At 37.6% G+C, this 27,666-nt stretch overlaps 1 protein-coding gene across 4 annotated transcripts; it reads right to left on the bottom strand.

Annotated features, from left to right (window-relative positions):
- Positions 1-779: 779 nt before the first annotated feature.
- Positions 780-26,816, bottom strand: adam15 (ADAM metallopeptidase domain 15). Of its 4 annotated transcripts, XM_065245484.2 has the most exons (25): positions 26,230-26,816; positions 24,057-24,151; positions 17,774-17,850; positions 16,624-16,702; positions 16,456-16,532; positions 15,639-15,843; positions 15,391-15,456; positions 14,633-14,704; positions 11,500-11,669; positions 11,323-11,407; positions 11,007-11,155; positions 10,733-10,910; positions 10,517-10,609; positions 10,232-10,427; positions 8,529-8,637; positions 8,249-8,444; positions 8,079-8,156; positions 7,856-7,967; positions 7,390-7,537; positions 6,170-6,278; positions 4,512-4,577; positions 4,285-4,353; positions 1,977-2,045; positions 1,166-1,326; positions 780-1,003 (listed from the first exon to the last, which is right to left on the bottom strand). In XM_065245484.2, exons 1-25 carry the CDS (start codon positions 26,396-26,398, stop codon positions 928-930), a joined length of 2,904 nt encoding a protein of 967 aa, XP_065101556.2. In that variant the 5' UTR covers positions 26,399-26,816; the 3' UTR covers positions 780-927. The 4 variants fall into 4 exon arrangements, with proteins under 4 accessions (XP_065101556.2, XP_065101558.2, XP_073667694.1 ...); XM_065245486.2 differs by lacking the exon at positions 4,512-4,577 and having other exon boundaries at positions 26,230-26,815; XM_073811593.1 differs by lacking the exons at positions 1,977-2,045; positions 4,285-4,353 and having other exon boundaries at positions 26,230-26,815.
- Between the last annotated feature and the right edge of the window lie 850 nt (positions 26,817-27,666).

Genomic DNA, 27,666 nt, shown 5'->3' with positions numbered 1-27,666 from the left:
TTGTTAATTATTATAGTAATTATATAAGAAATGAGCTTGATGTCTTTTTAATAAATAGCATGTTTTTCCATAAAAATACAAAATTATTATTGTATTATTAATAATGTAAGGTACTATAATCTGGGTCTGTGGACATTTTATCTGAATCAAATCTAAATGAAATTTAACTAGAAAATGAATTTAAACTTTCTTTAAAAACCTAAATGTAGAGTGGATTAAGCCATAGGTTAAAATGTAAAAATAGATCCATGTTTATTGCCTAAAAAAGTACATAATTTAAAATACACTTAAATATCTTCAGTTTCTTCCCCAGTGCTTTTATCTTCCAATCAGCTTTGTCCCAGCAGCAGCATTTGTATTCATGACTCGCAAACTTGATACGGAAATAAGACACAGAATTACAGAAGCCACGTGTGATTGAAAATGTCTGTACTGAGATGAGCCGATTTACGACAGAGAGGCAAACATTCAGCTCTAGAAAGAAAAGAGTCCTGTAATTTCGTATGGTTGCAATGATGTCTGTAGCTGATTAAATAGGCACCAAAGAGATTCAGTAGGAAAGATCAGTTTATCAATAGGCAGGCAATCGAGCATGCAAACAGCATCTCTTGTGATTTTTTCCTCAAGGCATCATTCGGCTACATCCAATGTCCATGCATTGAACCACACTTTAAATGGAATGTATGTCTGCGTTTTGTTCACTCCAAAATGATTCTCGAGAATATTTATTTCACCATTCCTGGGGTCTGTAATTCCACTGCATGGGGGCTATACGCTTCAGAGTAAGCTCTCAGTTTTAGTAGTGATCCACATGCAGAGCACACATGAGAGTCTTCCTGCAGACATCCCCGTAAAGGTTTCATGCTGTAGAAGTCCTTTCTAAGGGTCAGTGCAAATTTTGCGCAAGTCTGCTTCACACAGTGTTCCTTATAGGCCATACTGGGTCGGAGCACAGAGTTTCCCAGGATACTGCTGTCTCCGTAGAGGTGGATGGGGAGCAGGTCTGCATAGATAAAACAAGATTATCAGATGCACTGCCTCAGCAACGCTATGGTCATGGGTTTGAATAAAATGTAAATATGGTACATATAAAACATTTGCCAATTATAATTTAAAGCAATGGCTGTTGCAAATCATTAATTTGAATAAACATAAATTTTCCCACCTGGCAGGAGCCGTGGCTGGTGCTGGGCTATGTGAGTAAGAGGATGATGAAGATGCAGCAGCAGATGCTGGATGCCCCTGTAGTGAGAGTTGAGGAGAGTGAGACAAGGGATCCATAGGCAATGGCTTCTTGGGAACTGGAGGTTTGGGGGGAACAGGATTCTAAAACAACAGAAAAAATTGAGAGAGTTATTATCTTTTTGATGCTTTCATGTCCAACTTTATATTTGATAAGAATTATACAAACTTAAAAACAGCAGTGGCGGCTCGTGACTACTCATCAAAGGGGCGCAAATTCAAAATATTTGTTCGGAGTGTCATGTGTGTTTCTCGTGTTTTCAAAATATGTGTTTGTTGCGTCATGTAAACCATGTGCATCACGTGTTTTGTCAAAATAAGTGCCTGCTGCACACGCGTCAAAACCGTTTATAATAAAAGAGACGCAAATACACGCAAGACACTCCCTTAACACTAAACTCTGATTACGCATGAGATTATGCGAGTATCTGGCAAACGCGAGCGTCTCTTTTATCATAAACTCTTTAGACGCATCTGCAGCAGGCACTTATTTTGACAAGAGAAGTGATGCACACAGGATCACTCGATGCACAGAACACAAATTTTAAAATTACAAACCACACACATGACCGGCTACATACATGTTGTGACGAACTTCACATCGAGCGCCCTTGAAAAAAGAAGTCATCGGCCGCCACTGAAAAACAGCCAATATTTTATAGATACGTAAAGAGAGACTCTGAGATGGAAAAAAGGGTTAAGTGTCATTGATTGCCGGCTACACTTGGTGATACCTGTCGGTCTGAGACAACAGGGTCAGGGGGAAGGGGCTTTCTTGGTGCAGCCGGTCGCCTTCTTGTGGGCTGAAGGTGCAGTGACAGAGAAAAGCAGGCGCTTGATAAGTCTTACTTGTTTTGACTAACCAATTTTGCTCAAATGTCATTCCAAAGAGACAACCACCACGATTCTCACAATCATAAGATGAATCCGGTCAAAACCACTGAATCATGCACTGCACAAAAACTGATTTCTCTGATTCATCCAAAAAGATTAAATATTTCACCATGAAGAGACTGGGAGAGTTAGAGGGAAAAATAATATAGATTCAACGCAAAAGGTCATGGTTCAAACCCAGGAAATGCACGTTGATAAAATGTATACCTTGTTATGCACCGTAAGTCGTTTGGATAGGCGTCTACCAAATGCGTAAATGTAAATTAAATTTTCCACCGATTCATATGTTGTCTGATTTGCTATATTCATGACTGTTACCAAATCTTCTTGACTATGAGAGCCAAATGTAAAATATTATACAAATGAGATGAAATTTGAGGCAATAAAAACATTTTAAATCAGGTATATTTTAAATCCCATCAGGGCCGTGCACAGGGGGGTGGCCCGGTTGCTAGAGCAACTTCCCCTCTGCCCTAATCAGCTGAGGTGCCCCTCTCACCAACCGCCAACCCGGGTCAAAGTGTTCTGTTACCGCTCGTCTAAAGATCCACCTTTTCTGGTAATCCACTTCGTGATTTCCCGCCCGCTACACAGCATCTCTCACAATCTGTGTCCACTCTTTGAAGGGTGGAGACGACAGTTTGTTGTATTAACAGGTAGATTCATTACATTACCTCAGTTGTTAAGCTGCTCAATTAGTAATTTGGTAGTTTGAAGCCGAGAGAAGTCGTGTACTATATTTATTTTTGCTTGGTTGTTTTCTCGTGATCACGACTTAGTTTTCTCCTTATCTCGAGATAACAGTTGTATTCTTGTGATGTGATTAAAGCTTACAAAAGAACATTATTTTTAGACAGCAAAAGCATATTTAGCTACATTAGCATGAATGAACAAACTAGATTTTACTTGGATCAGGGATTCGCTCAAGATGAAACAGATTTGCCAATAATTGACCATTTGATAGCGCTGTGAATTTAGGAAACGTCTATAAAGTATATCCATATACGTTTCTACTTAAACAGCATTAAAATGGAGTTACTTAAAGTCAACAAACAGTCACAAAACCAACTGTAAAGTGTTCATGTGGTTGTCAACTATGCACACTTTTTTAGATTTTTTATTTTTATTCAAATAAACTGTTAAATACTATTGAAGATAGAAACGTGTACATTGTTCCTTTAGAGATGGTCCCTAAATTCACGAACATCAAACTTTATTTATTTATTAAGTCTATCGACAAAGAGCTACGCGTGGTAACCCAACTCATATATGCATCAGCAGTCCACTTCAAAATAAACAAATATTATGGACAGGAAATTACATTATGGCATTTGGATTATCATGTCAGGATAACAAGAAAGTCGAGATCATGAGAAAACAAGCAGCAAAAATAAAAATGTGGATGACCTCTCTTGGCTTTCGTATGTTTTTGTATTTCTGTGGGTAATGATTTGCTCTTGGTCTTCTAAAAGTGCTAACAACTTAGCAAGTAAACATTCTTAGAATTACAGTGATTGTCTAATATAAATAACACCAAATTTGCTGTTGTTGGCACACTTTGTAGACAAAAAAATAAAAAACAATGTTTTCACAAAAAAAGAAGAAAATTTTACAAAATTGTAAACATGGATTCAAAGCTTCAGCACGCAAATCATATAGAATATTAAGCAGTTTTGTAACACTTTAATTCTTGTTATTAAGTATATTTTCCATTATAATCACTTCTCTTTTTCTGATACTAATCTATAACACATCATATTGTTAAAACCATATAAATTGTGCCCTCCCCCAGTGCCCCCTTGTTGGTTTGGGCCACTGCCCCTCAAAATGTCTGTGCACGGCCCTGAATCCCATATAATCTCTCGCTCTCCCTCAGTCTCAATTCACGATGCACGAAATCTACAGTACATGCTGTAGAATACCCATTATCCCATTAGCATGCAGACACCATGACGTACAAAACTCCATATCACCTTATTGCAAATGACGGGGACACAGGCACAACTCTACATGCAAAACCACACAGAGACGCAGACCTTGAACATTGAGTGTTTGAAAGGTATATACTTTCAAACAAAATACTAAACATAAAGAAAAGGACCGTGATGACAGTTGAACGTGACAACTTGCAGCAAGTGCACCCTCTACCTTGCTCTCTGAGGGGGAGGGGTCAGGAGGGAGGGGCTTGGTAGGAGGGGCGGGCCAGTGCCCTGCCAGCTAAAGAACCAGAAAGAGCAACAGAACAGCATTTGTTTGTGTGTATTACACATCGATTACAACAGCTCCATCGACCAGAATAGATGTCATACCATATTTAGAAACATACACATCTTGATACCTCATATCTCATAGTCGCATTTACCAACAAGGATTACCTGAGCTGGTTTAGAGACTGGATCAGGTGGAAGAGGTTTAGTTGGAGCAGCAGGCCTGTTCTGAACCTAACAATAAGACAAAGTGTGTAGCAGAGGAGGGTAGAGGCGGTGTTAACTTTTACAGCACATGCAAGTTACAATAAGAAAAGGTAGTTAGTATTTTGTAGCAAAGAGATCTGAATGTCTCCATAGATTCAATAAACTATAGCTATACTCTAAGAATTATTTTAGTGTTTATGTTTAATAGGAAGAGAAATGCATGCAAGCTTGTTCAGCGAACTTATGTGTTACAAACAAACAACAAAAGTATTTTGCCATTTAGTGCATCAAGAAAATGTGACATTTATCAGATATTCTTCCAATAGGCTAAACTTTGAGCTATACATAAAAAGTGAAAGAGCAGGACTATCTTCTTTTTTGCCCAGTAAACCTTGTGTCTGCATCAGCTTCCTCAAAGAACAACAGCATACGTAAAGAATAATTGACGATGGGCTGTTGAATTATAAAAAAAATAATGCACACCCAAGTTGGTAATGCGTCACGATGCGAAGTGGAGAGTGGATTATTTTCAAATAATTAAAATGACCGGAGTCAATTATTCTGCTTATACCACAGTTGCCACAGACATTGCTAAGTCATTGCTCTGGTGGTTATTTTAAGACATCTGAAAGGTAAATTCAATTCAGTTAAATTTTATTTATATAGCGCTTTTCACAATTGTTAAACTTTTTCCCCCCATTGACGAGTATTTCCGTCAATCTGCAATACCGCTATTATCCAGCTCTTCTGCAACTTATAAAACCTGGAAGTATCACCCTAGGGCTAACAGCTGTATGTCCGGTATGTTTTGAGGATCGCTCTGAATCTAATCTCTATTAAAAGTCCTTCGCAAAAATGGAATTATCTCAGCTTTTTGTTCAAAATTTGGTGTTTTTGAAGAAACCTACCCAAATTTAAGAGGTGATTAAAAGAGAACTAATGAAGGGAGGATGAAAGTTTTTTTTTCAAAGCAGAGGGTCGGTTCTTTAATTTGATATAGTGTATGTTTATATATTTAAAGAAGAGCATTTTCTGGGTGGCATTAAGCTTTTGTGAAAATCATGAAAAATGCTGGCGTGGAAAGAGTTAATTGTTTCAAAGCAGCTTTACGTTAATAGAAGCAGGAGAACACACAGGAAAATCGGTGGACAACGTAAAAAGCAGAGGACAGCAGCTAAGATTAAACCGTACTAGCGAGTGTAGTAATAATAATATAGTTATATAATAACGTATAGAAGAGAGTTCTAAGTTAAGCCAATGTCAGCTGACTCCCTAGTGGTTGAAAAAAAAGGTCAGGTGTGCAGTTATCAAAAAATAATGCATACCTGTGGAACATTTCTCAACCAATCAGAATAAAGCATTCAACAGCCCCGTGGTATAAATTCACATATTTAACTGTAAATTAACACGAGCTACCACTAGCTTTCTTCACCATCATTGCTTCTCTGAGCATGATGAACCTCACTATGAATGATTTTCTCCAGTTATCCTAAAGGCAGATCATGATACAGTATTTGATTAAATATCGATCTGATCGTCAAGCAGTAGAGCTTAGGTTCTCTGTTCGATCTCAAATCAGAACATGGGAGATCTCGTCCCTGCTGATGTGTGTACTGTACCTTGCTGATAGCCTGGGTGAGAGGAATGTCACTCTGGCGAGGCCACTGGTATCTCAGCGGCTGTACTTGATCTCCATTTCGAGCATTAGCAAGCTCAATGGCAGGAGTTCTGTGGCAAAGAAACATACAATGCAATAATAATATTTTACATTTATACACAAACTAATGCCATGCTATTCAGCATTTATACCGAATTAACTACATATAATGTACTCCTATATAATGATATTTATTTGATGTTATTTAGGTAATATAATTTAAAAGGGGAATAACTGGGAAAGTTGTTCCAGGTCCTGTGGTGAGACCTACAATGGACCGCTATGGCAAAGACTTATACCTATTAATATTTATTCTGGGCACCAATAAACATTTTGGTCCAGGCCTTGTAAAATGCATTGACCACCATGCATTAATGGCAAATTTGACTTACATACACATATAACCTGTATGAACCACATACTGTAGATGCATCAGGAGTTTACCATGCTATCTAAATCTACTTTGCACAAAAATTGCTCTTCTGAAATCCACACACAAGTAATGTTTGCAATATGAAACCAGAGAACTGTGAGAGCTTAAGTGCTAACAGCAAGGCTTCTACGACTTAAAGGGATAGTTCACCCAAAAATGAAAATTCTGTTACCATTTTACCCACCAAACCAGTAAAAAATTATTTTTTTCATCTGAACACAAAGGAAGATATTTAAGCAATGTTTGTAACCAACCCGTTTTTGAGCACCATTGACTTTCATAGTATTTTTCATTCCTACTTAAAGTCAATAGTGCTCCTGTTTTCTTCCTTTGTATTCAGCAAAACAAAGACATGTATACAGGTTTGTAACAACTTGAGGTTGTAAATAATGACAGAATTTTATATTTTTGGGTAAACTATACCTTTAAAGCATTAATACATTCTGGACATCCTACAATGCACATAACTAAAGAAGACTATTGCAACAAATGCTACTGCTACCATTAGATTATTTAACACCACTAGAGTTAAAACTAGAACTACTGTAGAGTTTAGCATCCACAGATACCTCCTGAGATCTTCCTCTGTCACACAGTATTCAATATATGCCACAGAGACCCCACTGCATTATGAGCCAAAACACAGCAAAGTATTGAAAAACACTCAGTATAGCGTGTGAGTCAAAAACACAAACTGCTTCAATAAATGCTGCCATCTATCCATCTCAATGGCATTTAGTCTGTCTTACCGGCTCTGGCGGCTCTTGTTAAAAGGGGTGTGGCCGAGGTACACAAGGCTTCGGCGACAGCGTGGATACCGGAGTGCAACAAACAGCAGTGCGACCGGCAACACAAACAGGAAGATGACCAGCAGAGCAACCCGCGCAGGATCAGATTCTGTATACGAGTTGACACAGAGACACAGCAACAGCATTATAATCAGTGATAACGTGTTAAATTGATTCTTAAAGGGATAGTTCACCAAAAAATTTAAACTCTTTCATCATTTACTTCCCTATTAAATTGTTCTTTAGTCAATTTGGTCCAAAGCAGATCTGGGACACCATTCACTTCAATAGTATAATTTGTCCTATTATAGAAGTAAATGGTGCCCCATATCTGCTTTAATGAAATTGAGGGTAAGTAAATGATGACATAATTTTAATTTTCAGTGAACTATCCCTTTAATGTCTAATGTTATGTGTGTGTATGCACCTTTGGGCTTTCGTGCAGGCCCACTGTCCACACTGCCTCCGGTTCCAGAATATCTGCAGTCAGGAGGCGCCCATCCCAGATCACAGTGACAATTCTTATTACTGTTACACACCTACACATATACAACATAAAAAAGAGACTATAAGAACACAGCTCTGTGTCATTGCAAATGACACCTTAACAGTGTAGCTGTAGTGTCTTCTCTCTCCATCCTCCTACTTACCCCATGGCCATTGCATTTCCTGCGGCATTCCTCAACACCAAATATGGAGATGTCATGGCATCTCTGGTCCACACATGCCTGATAATTAAATATTGTAATAATACATATTTAACATTGAATTCAACTTAATGTAAAATGTAAATTTTGTACACAAAGGTTTTATCAGACACCTTGTTGTGCCCACAGGCCGTCCCCTGAGCCACCATGGCTGGGTCAGATACATCATCGCCTAGATTAAAATAGGTCCCCCGACAGGTAAAGTCACTCTGGTTTAGTTTAACCTTCGTGGTCAAAATCTCAGCATTGGATCCCAACAGGGGGCGATCACTCCCACCCTGACACTGGATCCTACCACAGTGGACATCCCTGAACAAAACAGGAAAATTTCCATTAGGTTTTATAGTCTCATATTGAAATCATAATTTCAATGTCTACTACCACATGTCTCACCCTTTTGAACAGGGGATGAAGGAACCATTGGGCATCAGACCGCAGTTTCCATACTTATTGCCCTGTTTATTTACAGAGGAGAAGCAGATAGGAGGTGCACGGGTGGAGTCTAAGGGGGTAGAGAAAACTTAAACCAAAATATATTTATACCACCATAACAATAAGAAGACAATGTGAATTCTAAAGAGTTTAGATAGTGAAGGTGCAAATACCTTTATATGTGATAATACAAGGGACACTCCACTTTAAAAAAAAAAAAAGGGTCATTTTCCAGCTCCCTTAGAGGCTGTTTACACTTGGCATTAACATGCGTTTTCGTCGATTGGATCACAAGTGGACGACGTTAATGCCAGGTGTAAACGGTGTTCAAAACGTTTTGAGCTCGTCCACTTTCGACCACTTTCAACCACAACCAGAGGTAGTCGAAACCACTTTCGATCGGATCGCTTTGGAGTTGCGGAACGCAAATGTGGTTTAATGTGTTCGAACAGCCACACGTTCGAACAGCCTTCTCTCCGCCCATTTATCTAATCTGAGGTATTAAACACAAGTTTTACGTCTTCTTTTGACTTCTGGCATGAACATACGGTGAACAGTGCTATTGTTAGCCTTTCATTGATACATCTAAAGCGGCTGATCTCCGTAGTTTAGTTTTGAAAGCGTGTGAAAGTTGCGCGATCCTATTTCATCAATTGCTCTGAAAATTCAGAGAAAGCTCTAACATATACACTAATAAAACACTGTGGAGCACGTTTACTTGCTATCAAGCAGTGGGCTCCGACATAATATTAGTTCGCGTCCATATAAACTCATAATTACTCCCGCTCGTGTTTGAATGACAGCAGAGAGACTCGCCCACCCTCTCACAGACCACCCCCTCACAGTATTCAGGACAAAAGCGGTCGAAAGTGGACAAAAGAGACGGATTTAAATACCAGGTGTAAACGTAATGTGTCTCTCTCATCCCCTTGTGATTCGATCGATGAAAACACATCTTAATACCAAGTGTAAACAGCCCCTTAGAGTTAAACATTTAATTTTTAACGTTTTGGAATCTATTCAGCCGATCTCCGGCTCTGCCAGTACCACTTTTAGCATAGCTTAGCATAATCCATTGAATCTGATTAGACCATTAGCATCGAGCTCAAAAATGACCATAGAGTTTCGCAAATAAATAGGCAAATTTTCAGTGCCCGAAAATAGTCCCGTGCTATTGAATATTTTCGGGCCATGGTATGGCAGCAAAGTTCTTGATTATTACGCCAGTTTGAGAGTATAGTTCCTAGCCATATTGGCCTAGAAAATTGCAACTTTTAATTTTCCGTCGGTCTTAGTACATGCTGTAACTACAGAAGAGTCAAAATTTAAATATTGGAAAAATATTGAAACTATTGGGTCATTTTTGAGCGTGATGCTAATGGTCTCATCAGATTCAATGGCTTATGCTAAGCTATGCTAAAAGTGGTACAGCCAGACCCGGAGATCGGCTGAATGGATTCCAAAACGGTAAAAATCAAATGTTGAACTCTAGGGGAGCTGGAAAATTAGCCTATTTTCAAAAAAAGTGGAGTGTCCCTTTAATAATACTTCTACTTGCATTCAAAAACATAATATATATATAGCTGTTTGATTTTGTTCACTTCTGTATTGCTCATATAGACATATAGCTAGTCATCAGTGTGATCACTGTGTGTGATACTCACTAGGTCCCCAAAGCATCTGGCACTGTTCATCCAGACTGGCACACACACCGCTGTAGCAGTAGGAGGAGCCGTCCTTGCATTGCTCTCCGTTCTGCAGGAACACATTGGGCGGGCAATAAGGGGAGGTTCCAGTGCAGTACTCCGGCAAATCACACTCTCCCAATGGCTCCCGACACTCCCACCCAGCCACGCGCAACTAGGAAAGTGATAGATGAGATATAATTACAGATCAACAACAGAAGCACATGTTCAAGTGTGGGTGTAATATGAGGTACACTTACACACCTTACAGTTCTCACAGCAGATACCATCAGAAGAACACTGGGCACCTGAAACCAGTTTACACGTACTGGCATTGCAGCAAGGATCATTACATTCCTAAACAAACACAGGAAACAGATTACAGAGGTGCAGGGCATAAAAGTCATACAGGTTGAGCTCCAATAAACAGAACTGATTCAAGATCAGTTATATGTACTTTAGACAGTTGCAGTTTCTTACATCCAGTAGGCCGCAGTCACACTCTTCTCCTTTTTCCACATACAGATTCCCGCAGCGCGGACCTCCCAGAAGACTCTCCGGCTGGGGCATGTTAAACAGACACATCCCGGCCCCGTGGAGCAGACTGAGAGACAGATCTCGCTCGCTGCAGCTGCTAAAGAGCTGACCGGGCATGAACCTACACATGGGAGCAGCATTTATTTTGTAATGCATTTGCCACCACCAGCAAGCCTGACATAGGAGAGTCATAAACATGCAATCGTGGTGCTTTTACCCAGTGGATGGCTCCATGATGCAGCCTCCAAGTCGTGGCTCGTTCTGGCATTGGCAGCGTCTGTCGGCTGTATCGTGATTCATTCCCAGGTTGTGACCCAACTCGTGCGCTACCGTGGAGGCCACACCTAAAACACTCACCAGGTGATCCTACGACCCAAGCAACAGGAAGCACATGTGAATGAGAAAACCACACCATTTCCTACACAGCACTAATTTAGAGGTCTGAAACGGAAACTGGGCCGGTGAGTGACTGTACTGTCACACTAGATAGGAGTAAAGGCTGGTACCCTTTAATGTAAATAAAAACAACTCACCACATTCACCCCTCCAGATCGATCCCTCGAGCACATAGACGACTGAGAGGCCATGCCGACCGTTGTCCCACCAAATGACTCACCCCTAACATCCAGAAACATACAATTCTACATGATTTTCCTTATTAAAACCTGACTTCAATGTGTCCACATTTCCCACAATGCATCTGCCCGTACATGATCAGTTGAGCGTTGTCATGGGGTAGTCGTGGCAGCAGCTCTCTGGTCCTCCACTCCAGGAAGCGGTTTAGAGTGTCAGTGGGACTTTTATCCACCAGGATCTTATCTCTGTCACTCCAGATCTCCAAACCCATCAGAGCCACGCGTACATTCAGTGGCCGGTAGAACTAAGACAGAAGTGGAGATACTTAAAGATTTAGCTATATAGGCCAAGACTCAACAATGCTTTTAGATCAATGAAGCCCAAAATCTGAGACTAACAATGAGAGTAAAAAGTTGCATTGAAAAACTTAAAGCTCCACTGTGTAAGATCTACTCCCATCTAGCGGTGAAAGTCTATATGACAAGCAACTGAATAATACTTTCTAGCCCCCCCCCCATTCGGAACGCGTTTTAACTCGTACGGTGGCCCGGCCGTGTCATGCCAAGGTTAACATGGCTTCCAGTAGCTACAAAGCAAAAGCAATGAGAAAAAAATGAACAATTTGCAATGTCCTTTGCCTGTGATCCATCAAAGCACACCGATTTATGTTTAACATGAAAAAAGTCTGATTGTCATGATATGTCCGCTTAAAATCACATACAAAAAGCAACCATGACGGGTTTAAATGGACGCAAATTAATATTATGTCAAAGTACAATGCTTATGTTTTAAGTAAACGTTACATGTCCGTGTATATGTAAGAGCTTTCTCTCATATTGGTGAAAAAAGATCACGCAACTTTCACACGCTTGTAAAATGAAACGAAAGACGCGCAGATCAGACGCTTTTATCAGAGTATTATGTCAGACATTATGTCAGAGTACAATGCTTATGTTTTAAGTAAACATGTTACATGTCCGTGTATATGTAAGAGCTTTCTCTCATATTGGTGAAAAAAGATCGCGCAACTTTCACACGCTTGTAAAATGAAACGAAAGACGCGCAGATCAGACGCTTTTATCAATGAAAGGCTAAAAATAGCGCTGTCACCGTGGGTTTGTGCTAGAGGTCAGAAAAGATGAAAAACATTTATCTCAGTACCTCAGATTACATAAATGGGCGGAGAGACGGCGTGTGTCTGTTTGAACACATTAAACCACATGCATGTTTACACTAACAAGTGTTATGCATAATCATGCTAAAGTTAGCCAAGGAACTATAAAACTTCAAGTTTACAACATGGACTGTATAGATGTAAACGAATATGCTGAATTACCTGTGGAGAAGATATAAAGTGCAACTTCAGTGTCCCATGAGCCCCATCTTGGAAAACTAACTCCAATAGTGACTTTGGTCTTGATGTTTTTCCTGTCACGTTGTCGTTTAAAATCCCCGTTTCGCTTCCTTGGCGATTTGTTTTAATGTCCTCGAGAATATGTCTTCAACAGGCTTTCAAATCAAAGCATTAGATCGCAGGTTCATCACGGTGTGCGGTTGTTGTAAAATCCGAAGGATTCAGCTACGCAGGTCACAGGCTGGATACGATACGTCATCAAGCCTGGTTTATTTAAATCAACTGAGCATTACATTCGCAAGTCATACGCATATTACATCAATTTACAATTAACTAAAAATAATTGTCAGCTTTATAATTGTTAATATTCTGAAATAAGACTGTCTTGATGACGTATACCGCCAACACATGCAACCTCTGGAGGCTTCAGCTATCGGCCAGCATGAGTGTAGAGTGAAAGCGCGAAAGGCGGAGCTTGAATTTCAGGAATGTCCCTCGTCGGCGAATGTATTTCAAAGATGGAGGCACAACATGGATTCAGCCAGAGAGCGCTTCGACGGTATGCATTTTACATAGCAGATTCTACACTTACGAGAATACTTTCATTAGTGGGTGGGAAGTAATTACACATGAATGAGCACATACTTTTGAAAGAAAACATGGGTTTTTGTTAAGAATTAACTCAATAAAGTACACAGTAGAGCTTTAATGGCCCATATGATCCCTTGAGTATTTAGGAATGGTAATATTGTGTATTTTAATGAAAGTAAAAAATCAGACTCTGTTTTTACAAAGGAATTAACAAGATTAATGCGCTTATGCTGCTTATTTTACATATATATAACATATACATTGAGATCCTAAAAATAAGATTTATTGTAAAAAAAATTAAAACAAAGTAATGTTAATATATAAAATTATTTAGGCCTCTATGCAAGAATTAGGAAATATAATAAAAAATAAGGAAAAATATGTATATAATATTAAAAACTGTATAGAAATGTAAGTGATATGTAGGGTAAAGTCCCCTTCCACTTGACCAGTAGCAGGAAACTGCAGAATCTCTTAAACCTAAATAAAATTAAATCCAAATTTCTAATTTTAAAGAAATTAGTCTTTTTACTTAATTCTTCTTTTAAAGCAACACCAAAGACTTTTTTTTACCTTAAAATAAAGTTTCCCAAAAAGTTTCAGTGGTTCATCCACTCAAAACAGGGTGAATGGCACTTTTACATTCGCTTTGCAGCCCTCTATCGGCCAAAACCGCACTAAAGAAGTTTCCAACCGTCGGGTAGTGGTCCTGTAGTTCGAGTGAAAACTACAAAAAGTTGCTTTACGGCAGACCTACAATCCAATCAGAGTCAGATATGCTGCAGTATTTACGACAGTGGTAATGAACAAATACGCTTCTAACCTGTAGGGGGAGCAAAGAGCAATAAGTCTTTAGTGTTGCTTTAAAAAACGCTCAAGATATATTTAGTGCCAAGAGAGATCACACTAAACACTGACAATGCCTAAAAAAGATATTTTTAAAAATTAGAATTTTTGTGTACATATTTCCTGTATATTCTGTTTCTTAATAAAATATATATAAAAAAAAATAATTAATATGGATGGACATTAAAACTTGAAGTCTGGTGGATACTAAAACAAGAAGTTTGGTGGTGGTGGTGGCCTAAGACTTTTGCACAGATCTGTATATATATATATATATATATATATATATATATATATATATATATATATATATATATATATATATATATATATATATATATATAGATAGATATAGATATATATATATAGATATATATATAGATAGATAGATAGATAGATAGATAGATAGATAGATAGATAGATAGATAGATAGATAGATATAATTACAAACTATTGTATACTGTAACAAAACTTACCCAGTCCACTTGGTTTGCAACATCCAGCATACGATAGATCATAGTTTTATTATTCTTTTGATAGTTAACATACTGTAAAAATACAGAGAAATAGAACAGAGTCATTTAAAACTGACACAGTAAATATACAGATAAAAATACAGTCAGGGCTGGAAATGGAGAGAGGAGCGAGGTTTCCTCAAACTGGTTAGAATTTTTAAATGGTGGAATTGAAAAGGAATTACATTTAAACAACTTGCATTTAAAAATGACTCCCCATTATGAGTTTATTGCAACTCTTACTTTATAATGCACAATCACGCTTGTAACATGACACTTGGCAATGTATGACTGATGTATCGGTTTAATTCAAGATTTTTAGATTATTTAAAATATCCATTTACTAAATATCCAAATGTTCACTCCTCAAAATTGTTCCGTAACCTGAGGACACATTTATTATTAAAAGTTTGTGTGACTTACATACTCAAGAAAAAATTATAAGGAGGAAACATAAACAATTGTCATGTTATTGTTTTTAATAAGTCATCTAAACCACCCTCCAAACTAGAGTCCCCCAATGAATTTCTGCAATTTCCAGCCCTGTATTCATTACTTCTTGGCAGTAGCAGTACTGCAGTAGATGCACCAGTAGAGGGCAAAAGTGTTGTATGTGTGTGTGCGTGTTTGTGTGTGTAGGAGAGAGAGAGAGAGAGAGAGAGAGAGAGAGAGAGAGAGAGAGAGAGAGCGATACCAGAGAGAAACAAGTTTCCTTTTACCTCTTTATGATCTGCCACCAGCACCAGTTCAATGTATTTGGTCTCTGAGAGAATGTCTCTCTTACTCTGTGACAACAGCAGATCACGAGATCAACATCACTAGATAACCATCAAGACATCACACATACACACACTTATGGACATCTACACTACACACACTTCCATACTTCTATGTAACATATGCACATTCCAATACACTCTTATAATTATTGAACCACACACATACAGTACACACATATCTGACTCACTCTGTGTGTTTGTGGAATGATCTGAATGGGAGGAATAGAGTTGTGTGAAACTCCACAGCCTCCAGACTTTGTGTGTGAATTGGTCGGGTAGATCACATGCATCCCTCCATCTTTCATTTCTCCACTCCTCTCTTCCTCTTTATCACCATCTTCTTCCTCAGGATGCAGCTCAAAGCTCAGTGTTGCATTAATGACTATCAGTCCTCTACACAGAGAGGAACAAGTGTCATTCACACCGACAATAATAGACACAACACACAAACATCTGGCAAATGGATGAGTTGTGTAGGCTATTTAAAAGATGCTAATGATGTCTGTCTGCATACTTTACTTTTAAAGGGACAGTTCACCCAAAAATGAACATTCTCATTTACTCACCATTATGTTGTTATACTGTACAACTGTACATATAAACCTGTATATATGTCTTTGTTCTGATGAACACAAAGGAAGGTATTTTGAAAAATGTTTGTAACCAAACTGTTCATGAGCCCCATTCACTTCCATAGTATTCTTTTTTCCTACTATGAAAGTGAATGGTGCTCATAATCGGTTACAAACATTTCTCAAAATATCTTCTTTCGTGTTTATCAGAAAAGACATTTATACAGGTAGGTAACATGAAAAAATTATGTGAGAAATTAAGAAAAACTGAAGCCTGAATACAATAAATCATCCTGCTTTGTGAATGGTCAGCCAAACATGATGACAGACTCAAGTGCTAAAATGAATTTCTGTCATGGGTCACAGGAAGTACGTTACTGATTGGTCACTGAACTCTATAACCACAAGGAAACTGATAAAAAACAAATGGTACCGTAACCCAGAGCAGGAGCTGAGAGCTACACGAGACTGAGGGAAACCTTGAACTGAGCCATGATAGTAACAATGAATCTGAAAGAGAAACAGAAGAATGGCATTAAAATAATATAAATAAAGCATTCCCAAATTAACCATGTGGACTGTATGTGGAGGATCCACTTACCACTGGATTCTGATCCATAGACAGCCCAGTTCCATTTGGCAGATAGTAAAACACGTTAGGTGGCTTTGGCAAAAGATCCCTGCAGGAGTTACAGTAAAAAAAATTATCTTGCTGTATAGACTAAGACTTACTGGTTAAAGGGGACATATCATGAAAATGTGACTTTTTCTATGTTTAAGTGCTATAATTGGGTCCCCATTGCTTCTATCAACCTAGAAAATGTGAAAAAGATTAACTTTGTTTTGGTAAACCATTCTTTGCAAGCATGTGAAAAAATAGGTAATTGAAATTTGGCTCCCCTTGTGATGTCAGAAGGGGATAATACCATAGATATGTATATAAAGGCTAGATGGCTCAAGGCGGAGTCAGCTGTGTCGTCACTTGGCGGCCATCTTAGGTCAGTGCTGCCATAGTGCTGCTCCCTGCTGCTGTGGACGGAAGGTGAGTGACATACGCCAACTAAAATGCTCGTAACTTGCTGAATTCTTGACGGATTTACAAACGGTTTGGTTTTTTACAAACGTTATTAACGTGGCTATAATTCTGGATGCTTTAACATGTTTCATGAATTTTTTATTTATTTTTAGTATACGTATTCAGTGTCATAGGTACATCTTTGACGTTTATAACAAACCAATCCGTTTGAAAATCGGTAAAAAATTAAGCAAGTTATGGTCATTTAAAAGTACCTGCATCATTAAAACTCAATGCTACGAGTGAGCGAGCGCCCTGTCCTAAGATGGCCGCCAAAATGCGGACGTTCCACTCAATTGGCCATCAGCGCGGACGAGCCATCTAGCCTTTATATACATATCTATGGATAATACCACCCCTTAATCTGCACTTTTTAACCATGGCACTGCCATTTAGTATAGGGAGAGAGAGAAAAGATAATTGACAGCACAAATGAGTTTCAATTTTAACAAACCACCATTATTGCGATCAGTGTTTGCATTTCAACAGCTCATTTGCATAGTAAATGCCAAATTTTTTGCTCACACCTACAAAGTGGCAATTTTAACATGCTATAATAAATGATCTGTGGTGTATTTTAAGCTAAAACTTCAGGGGACACCAAAGATTTATTTGACATCTTAAAAAAGTCTTGTGAAATGTCCCATTTAAGAGCAAAAAAAATAATAATACGTACAGGTTTTTCTCCAGGTCTAGGATATACAAGCTGGTTCCTATTTGTAATCCGCATTGCAGTCTATCAGGGTGACCATTCTAGAGAAAACGAGAGAGACGCATTTTAATACATATTAAATCATCTGAACATTACATTAACATTTGTTTTCAAAATAAATTACACGGATCTGAGAAATAATAAGAACCAATATAAGCCCTCAACATAAACCCCATCATCTCAAATTCAAAAATCATTACTCAGGAAAGGGTTTTGTTTGAGAATTGTGTTCAGTACCGCAAATTCTCAAAGTTGTGACATTTCCGAGGTCCTTGAAGTCCCAACGTACAGGCATGACCTTTATTTGTACAGACAATTCACAAGTACATTAAGATTGAAACTTCAGAACATTTAATCTCTTAGTTTGAACTAATCATTAAACCAGGACAAGGCAGATGGAAAAGGGACACGAGAAGATAATAAAAAAGCTCAATTTTAAAGGGGAAACTGAGCTATAAACAGACTTTCCTTCTTCACGACGGTGTCTGACTATTTCTCTCATCTCACCTTCTGTTCTAAGCACCTTTTCCTGCTATTCTATCACATCCCCATCACACACACACACATTTAGATGAAAAAGTGAAACCCTATTCAGTTTCCTGTTATATCGCTGCTGCCGTTTCCTGCTTTTCTCCAGTGTGCTAATGTGAACAGTTCACATGACTGACCCTTCTTTCTCCAAGCCAATCAAAGCAGGTTTAGCTGAACTTTGACTTTACCAGCCATTCAGAACAGGCATTTATCTATGCTATCCTGTCAGAATAGGTCTGACTTAAGCAAAACTGGGGTTAAAATATCTGTCTATATTTGACCCGGGACCACAAAACCAATCAATAAGGGTATATTACATCATCTGAAAGCTGAATATATTTATGTTTTTCATTGTTTTTGTTAGGATAGGACAATTTTTGGCCGAGATACAACTATTTGAGAATCTGAAATCTGAGGATGCAGAAAAAATTGAGAAAATCACCATTAAAGTTGTCCAAAATTATGTCCATATTACTAATGATAAATATATATATCTATATATCTATATCTGTATATAGACCGTTTCAGCAGTAACAACATAAACAAGCCGCTATCGCGGTCCGCACCTAACTTCCGGTAAACTCCGCTAATAATAAACAACAACAAATTCTTTAAACATAGTTTATTTATATAACAAGCAAAAAAAACAACACATAGATTACCTAGGAAACCAAAACATTTGTTATTTTCGACGAGGCATTTGTTCAAGAGATCAGTTTAGCAACTAGTCAGATCATTAAAAAAACGAAACCGGAAGTAAGGTTCGAATCCAGACGTGTATCACGTGCGTCCGATGAAACCATCTATATATATATATATATATATATACACACACACATATATACATATACATATACCTATATATATACATATACACATATATATATATATATATACATGCATACATACATAAATACATACATACATACATACATACATACATACATACATATATATATATATATATATATACATATATACATACACACACACACACACATATACCCATGCTACTTATGACAGATTTTTTGGTCCAGGGTCACATATATGACTTTTCTCTCATTCTCTAGATGTCAGAGTGGGTTAGTCTGATCTCACTTCTTCTTTTTTATAGTCAATGTGAAACTTCACAACTTATTTTACATCTGTAATAATATTCACAAACAACAAGAAAACATTTTCCAACATTAATTTTAGTAGAATGGGCCCTGATTATTATGGTAATTCATTTTAAGAAAGTAAAAAGTTGTAAAGGTTGTACTGTCTGTGACCTTGCATAACTGTAAGAAAATGAATACCAGTATTTAAAAAATAGATCTCACAAGGGTCCCAATTTTCACCTTTTCCCATCAGACCAAATATTACATCTCACATATCTCTTTGATTTCATAGTCTCTGTCAATGCTAAAATATTTTGTAGTTGCTGAAAAGGTTCATCCGAAGGTTATGCTGTTTTTTGATGCTCACAAACATCTGCAGTCATTTTGCAATGATACACACCCAAACATACGCGCTCACTCACAGAATCCAACACAAAAACACCCCATAGCCAATCCCCAGACACTGTTGTTCAGCTTTTCTAAACAATCATAAACATCTACTTGTAGGCTTTATGTTTATTGCTTTCAGATGGTTATAGAAACAGCCATTACTACAACCTCTTGAGATCGGTCTATAGTTTATTGTGAATGAGTCGATCGTTGTCTTCAAAACAACCAGAGCCAAGTTGAACTGGAGGCTTAATACTGACTGTCTGCTTATGAAATCATTTTGCAAGTGCTGAAATCTGATCTATTTGTTCAGTCTGTATAATCATTTTCCAGTGAATCTACACTGCATGGTTGCCATAGTGATGACTTGAGTGTTAGCATGATGGCAAGAAACATAACAGATTAGTCATAGTGAAATTAGAAATTTGCATCTGATCATGTCAGACATTTCACACAGTGTGTGTGTGCCAAAAGTATAATACCTGTACTGTTTGAAATTGTTCAGTGCATATTAATGTTATGACACACAGACCAACATCACAATATGTATGATGTTATAGCCTTGTTTGTCAAACAACTTCAAATCCAATTTGTCTATTCAATTCGATTTTAAATCACATATGGATAATTTGTATGATCACATTTGTATGGTTTTGTATGATTTGTAATAGCCTGTGATGTTGGGGGGAGTTAAGGATGGGGTCTTAAAATAGTTATGGTAACAATTTACTTGAAAGGGTCTTCATAAGACTGACACTACACCTTCATATTCATGGCATGGCAAGTGTCATGAACATGAAGGAGATTTTATGCACATTTATGACTCAATTTTTAATGCAAAGATGACATTGATTGAGATGTCTTTGTTATGACTTGACATTAACCAATACATTATAGCTTATCATGACAACCTAACATTACCAAGACAACATAACTGACCACTTTTTACCAGAGATACATATTAAATTTGTCTTTAAAATGTTTTGTGTTAATACTCTTTCAAATAGTTTTATAACAGCGTCATGGATATTTTTCTTGACCTCGACTACCGGGGTACAAATATAATTTGTCATTAAAATGTCATTAAGTGTTAATACTCTGTCAAATAGTTTTATAACAACGGCAAAAAACTTTTTTTACTTTTCTCCAGGTGTTTAAGAAATAAAATCCAATAATTCAATAATAATAATTAAAATGGATAAAATTGTATTTTATTGCATTTGGAGACTGATTGACCTAAAATTAAATCAAAACAGTACAATATTGGGATAAAAACCCAAACAGTTACATTAAATTAAATGTCAAAACTTTGTGTGTGAGGAAGAACAAGTTCTGTTGGTTGTCTGTTTTTATGTAATGCATTGTGCACATATGTAAAGTTATAAAAAGTATAATCTTTTGACGTGTCTGTTGCTTTTTTAAGGTATTTAAAATGATTTGACATAGTATTAACACTTAATACATTTTAATGACAAGTTTATTTGAATGTAGTTGAGGTCAAGAACTATTTATGATGCTGTTATAAAACTATTTGACAGGGTATTAACAATTAATGACATTTAAAATGACAATTTAATGTAATGTTATCCGATAAAGCTACGTAGTTCCTTAAGTTTGATAAATATTCTGCTATGTCATATTTATGACAGATCTATGACAAGTTTTGATGTATTGGTTTATGGCAAGTTATCATAACAAAGACATCTCAAACAATGTAATCTTTGCATTAAAGAAACATAACTGATCAAATGACACTTAAGGTCAGTTTTCATAAACGTGCATAAAATCTCCTTTATGTTCATGAAACGTCATGTCATGATTATGAAGGTGTCATGTCAGTCTTGCACACCCCTTCCAGTAAAGTGTTACCTTGTTTTATAAATAGTTATCATTTGTACTATTCACTTCATACAAATTCATACTTTGGAATTAGCCAGTTTATTAAATACATACGAATCCCAGAAAGATCTTGGAACAATTCTTTTAGGTTTAGTAAAAAAGCTATTCAGATTATTTTAATTAAATTTTTCTGATTACAGATGTTGATAAGACCATCTATGCCAGAAATGGATTTTGTTTTCTGAGCAAAACGGAGGAGATCAAAAGAAAGACTCAGTAAGCTGATAAGTTTGTTGGTAGAATCAATTAGATATGTTATTGTCTATATTTAGGCATCTACAGGAAGGATATGCCCAAACCTCCAGACTTCCACAAAACGTCTGCCACTTCCATCCATCTGTGTCCATTTCTCCAACTAATTTCTCTCCTCTCATATCTCTATGACCTTTTCATGCTCCACAGTCTTTTTTCATCATCTATAATTCTCTTTCTGTGCACAACATCTGAAAATGTCTTCCTTATCTTACCCTCACACTATCCTCATCTCTGCTCCTCTCGCTGCCTCTCTGGTTTGTTTCCTTATTTCTTCCTCTATGGTGTTCTCACCCTCTGCTCCACCCTTTCTTTTTTCTTCCCCTTTTTGGAATGCCGCACTTTCTCTCCTTCTCTGAGGTAATGTCCCTAAGCGAGCATTGATCGCAATGGGATGACCTCAGCAGCAGATGAATGCTGGGTGGGGTACTTTAACTGAGGCTAGCTGACGTTGAACAAAATACCAAGAATGGAGGTGGAGGGGAGTATGGAAATTGTTCCAGAACTCAAGGTCTGCTTTTTCCCTAATGGGTGGAGTTTTGATGATTTGTTAGTTTTGATGTAGCAATACATTGAGACAGGTTAGAATTTTGACTCCATATCTTATAGGGTCTTACTGTATATTACATCAATTTATCCATGTTGGAAATTTGTTTAAAATACGCATTGTCTGTTTCTTTGCCAGAGCATTCAACAGTAAAGCAAGGATCCAAAATAAACATTTTCCCACTGCTAATGGTGGGTTGAGAAACGTACTTAGCCAAAAGTATTTAGGCATAATTATTCCATACAGATCACATGTCAGAATAACACCATTTAGGAGCAACACTAACAAAGTTTGGGAGCTTTAAAACTTCACAAGATATTTTTTTACATGAACAAACTCTTAAATTTGGTCAAATCAAAAACTATATTTTTTACTAATTATTGCAATAAACACTTTTGACTCCCCTGCACAACTTCCTTTTATACACACCTACTGCTTCCTTTTTAAACACCCATAAATTTCTTCCTATCCGTGAAGAATGGATAAGACAACATGACATGGACATGTTAGACACAGCCTTGATTGAATAACAAGTGCACACACATTTATTACTATATAACTGTTTGAGAAAATGATTTATAATTGTTGTATAAATATAATTTCAGCTTCTCTGAATGGGTGGAACATTGTGGCTTAGCTTTAGGACATTGATTGTAATTAGCTGACTGTACTCATGTTCATGTTGATGGGGATCAGGGAAAAGACCACGCACCCACACACCCAAATACACACATATGTGCACACACCCAATAACTCACCCGCCTTTCCTTTCCATAGCAAAACAAGCTAAAAACAGACCATCGTTGCTTTGGTTTCAGTGATTCAGATTCACAGAGGGGCTTTTTCACTGGATAATGACAAAACATCTGGCATTCCAGCATGCCCTACATCATGCTGCAGATGTAAAAAATCAAAAGTGATTGAGCAAACGAGTAACTAAAGTTTATGAGAGCAGGAGTGGTTTAGGGGACCGTGTCATAGACATAGAGGGAGGAGGTAGGTGCGTTGACACATTCACCAGGATACTTCCTGACATAAAGCATAATCTGAGACAAAAGGAACCGAAGGCAACATTAAGGGGACGGACACTTCCTGTGCAGCTGAGGGCAACTCTAAAGTCACATCCTGCAAAATTCCCCTTTTCTCCGGCAAATACATCCAAACAAACACTCATTATCACCTGCTTTAGTAGTGAGTAATGTTATTCACAATGGTATGAATCAATGCACACTTATGGCCAAACCACTTCTGAGAAAAAATCCATCATCCGCTAAAGACAAAGTGACACTAGTAGAATTACATGAAGCAATAACAAAAAGTGTAAAGTCATATGACAAAACAAAAAAACTCATGAGTCATTAGTTTCATTATTTTGAAACAAGACAGATTTAGCAAGACAGAATCCGACAGATTTAATGATATTTGATGCATCCAAACCTAACTCTGGACTACCTGAGCTGTTGAGGGATTCAGGATTACTAAAGAAAATAGTTCTTCTGTTATAAGACAAAAAAGTGCCGTAACTCACCTGCAAAACATCTTTCAGGCTTTTTCTAACTCCATCCACTAATGCAAATGGCCTTGTCCTCATCAGAGGCTTCACATCTCTTCTGCGATTTGTGACTATAGAAGAAAGTAAAAAAAAAGTTTTACATATAATTCATAATTGAAAAAGCCTTAAATGGGTTACTTACTTTGGCTAGCAGTGCCAAAATTCCCCTATTGCACAAATAAGGCAAAAATAACACACAGGAATGTTTTTTTTTTAATATGTAATTTCAGAACAATTAGACTTTCATACAACATTCCATCTGTCTGTTACTGTGCTATAATAATCCACTATTATGTTGCATTATGAATCTCTTAATAACAAAGCAATAGATACATTTTTTTATCTGTATCTATTACTCTGACGTGACTGTACAATCTACTTAGATTAGAAATCACTGATGTGCATGCACAAATTTCATAATTAAAGGCAGAGTGACTGTGAGCGAGTCCGAGTAATAAACATTACATATGTTATCTCTGTTGTGAGGGCAGCTGTTGTTTGGTCTGTTACTGACAGCTGTTTCAGACTATGTGTTTACTGTACTGGTTTGCAGGGCCTCTAAACTGCAACAGAAGCTTGAAATACTGCCAATCTCAGCAAATGAAAAGCTAGACCCGCTAACCAAGACGTGCAACTCTCAGAGGAACCCGCACCATAGTTGTAGCATTTGCAATCTGTTCGTTATTATTTGGAATAGGGAAAATCGCAAACAGAACTAAAATCCAACAAAAATATAATCAGCATGTTTTATTTTAAAAGCAGCTTCTTCTCCAAAAACCAAGATCTCATTGAAAGAAGATGAATAACAATCCAAATAAGCTAGGCAAACATTAAGAAACAGTTTCCCGGACATGCCTCTAGTCTAGTCTAGTCTAAAACTATAACATGCTTGTTTAAGCTGTCTTAATGGAATTGCGCTCCCATATTTTAGTATATTAGTGCCATTGATTTGTCTCAAGATGCACACCAGAATTGTAAGGTATGTTTGTAAAAACTATTAAATGGCAGATTATAACTAAGGCCTGACTTAATTTAAACCTTGTCTGAGAAACTGCCCCTAAATGTGTGATTTAGTGGGTAGAATAGCATAGACTGCTATACAGACTCCAACTACTGTAAACCACTGTCTCTTAACCAAGGGTCCAGGCCCCACTAGAGCCCCACAAGGGGGCCTTAAAGGGATAGATCACCCAAAAATGACAATTTTGTCATCATTTATGCACTCTCATGTTATTACAAACCTGTATAAATGTATTTGTTCTAATAAACACGAAGGAAGATATTTTAAAGAATTTTTGTAACCAAACCGTTCATGAGCCCTGTTCACTTTCATAGTATTCATTTTCCTACTTTGAAAGTGAATGGGGCTCATTATCGGTTTGGTTACAAAAAATCCTCAAAGTGCCTTCCTTCTTGTTCATCAAAACAAAGACATACAGGTTTAAAACAACATGAGAGTGAGAAAATGATGACAGTATTTTCATTTTTGGGTGAATTATCCCTTTGACATGACTTATAATTATTTAATAGACAAAGCAAACATTAAAATATGGCAAACAAACTGTTTTTGCATCAAATATAATATTATTTCTAGTTATGCCAAGCTCTATAGAATTGTGATTGGGGTCCTTCAAATATGGGATGTTGGAGACAATTGGGGGCCTTTAAAGTTTAAGATTGAGATTCACTAAACAAGTTGAAATAGCTGAGCCACTGTTTATCTCTCTGTAGTGTAAACCATCTAACTATGAGAGGTCTGAGCAATTATTTTCCTATAGTGTGGTACTGCTAAGGACCTTTTGGAAAAGTTTAACATGTGTAATCTACTACACATTCACACAAATACTGATATAGTACAAAATTTTACTTCATACACTCTTGTACTTATCTTATAGACTCACAAATTAAATTATTATCTTATACTAGGGTGAGTTCAGGTTGATTGGGACAAATTTTGACAGTTATCTCAATGTCAAAGAGAGTCCAAATCTACTATTTTTACACTATATTTTAATCGTCTCGTACAATACTTTTGCCAGATATAATGACAGACTACAGTATTTTACAAATGTAAAATCATCATAAGTAGTGAAGTATTTATAAGTGTTACAGTATAGTTTATTAAAATAATTTTAAGAGTTTCCCCTACCAGCGTGAGAAGAGTGAGTGATCCGCGCATCATCCTGGTGTGAGATGCTGATGTTGCTAAGGGTCAGTGTGAAGGATCCTCTGAACATCGTCATCATTGGTGTGCCATCAAACAGAAGTACAGTGATGAAGGTTCGCCAGAAACATCTAAACAACTGATGATGCTTCATGGTCCAGTGTATCTTTGAACTTGTGAGAGCTCAGCAGCACACTTCTTAAAACAGTGTTATCACCAAAGAATGCGCGCAGTGGTCCGCGATCACAGGCGCTGAGATCTGTCACACGTGAACGCGCACCTGGCCATTCACCTGCTGAACGCCGAACTGAGGTCCGTTTTGACAGAGCGTTCCCGGCCCAATGTGGGTTCCGTCAGGGGTATCTGACATCCTGCTGCAAATCCCAGTTCAGTTTTAGTAATGATCCCGGCCTCTATAATACGCCAGTTCCGTCATATGAGATCGATAAAAATGATCCGTCCCTATAGTATTAACCGTGTGGAAAAAGCTTTCTGTGAGGCGAATCACAGTGCGCAATACGTCTGCTCGGCTGTGTTAAAATGAGGCAGTAATCGTATTTCTCGGTGTGACCAACCAGATAGGATTTCCTCCTTTGGTTTAACTCTTTGCTGCCCGGGCGGGTTCACATCCTTGCCACAGATAAGCGCTGGATTTTCAACAGCTGGTATTTAAAGTGACCATTAAATCAAATTTGAATATTTATAGTTTTAGTATGACTATGCTAGTCAAAAGGACATCTGTAAACCACTGTGCCTCAAAACATTGACAAAATTCACAGTTAGAAGATATAAGAAAGAAAAACTTATGGTACATTCACACAGGAGAAAGCGTTAACGCTTGACGCAGGCTGAGGCTTGTCTGAAGCGTGGCCAACAGCCAATCACAGTGGCCGCAACACATGCTCCGATCTTGCATAAACGTAATTGGCTGGCTTGCAATAGGTTATTTGCATAAGGCGATCTGATTGGCTGACGCATGCGTTGGCACTTGAAAGGTGGAGAAATGTGAAGCGACCTTAACCGATCCACAATTAAAGCCGTTTCTCAAAACCAAGTACGCCGAACTCGGACTTGTGTCCTTCGTAGTTCGAACTTGCAAGTTCAGACTCGGAAGAACGAACTCCTGACGCGAAATGCATTCTGGGAAACTTCGCTGTCATAAGTCCACACAAGTCTCCTCTGATGCATCCTCGATAAAATGGGCGGATCAAGAACACATCCGGGGATTTTATGTGAACTTGGGCTTGATGCGAACTTTGAATTGGAACAGTACTTGGGCCGCAACTGATGACGTTTCACAAGTCCACAAGAACACAAGTACAGACAAGAACGCATATTGAGAAACGGCTTAAGTTTGGCAACCCACGACGTCACCAATTAAAAATAAATGATAAGTGTTAAAGGAATAGTCTACTCATTTTC

This window comes from Paramisgurnus dabryanus, chromosome 13 (genome assembly GCF_030506205.2).
Source record: "Paramisgurnus dabryanus chromosome 13, PD_genome_1.1, whole genome shotgun sequence".
NCBI classification, from domain to species: Eukaryota; Metazoa; Chordata; class Actinopteri; order Cypriniformes; family Cobitidae; genus Paramisgurnus; species Paramisgurnus dabryanus.
Note: the sequence above shows the minus strand (reverse complement) of the source record. Positions and strands in the feature narration are given on the sequence as shown.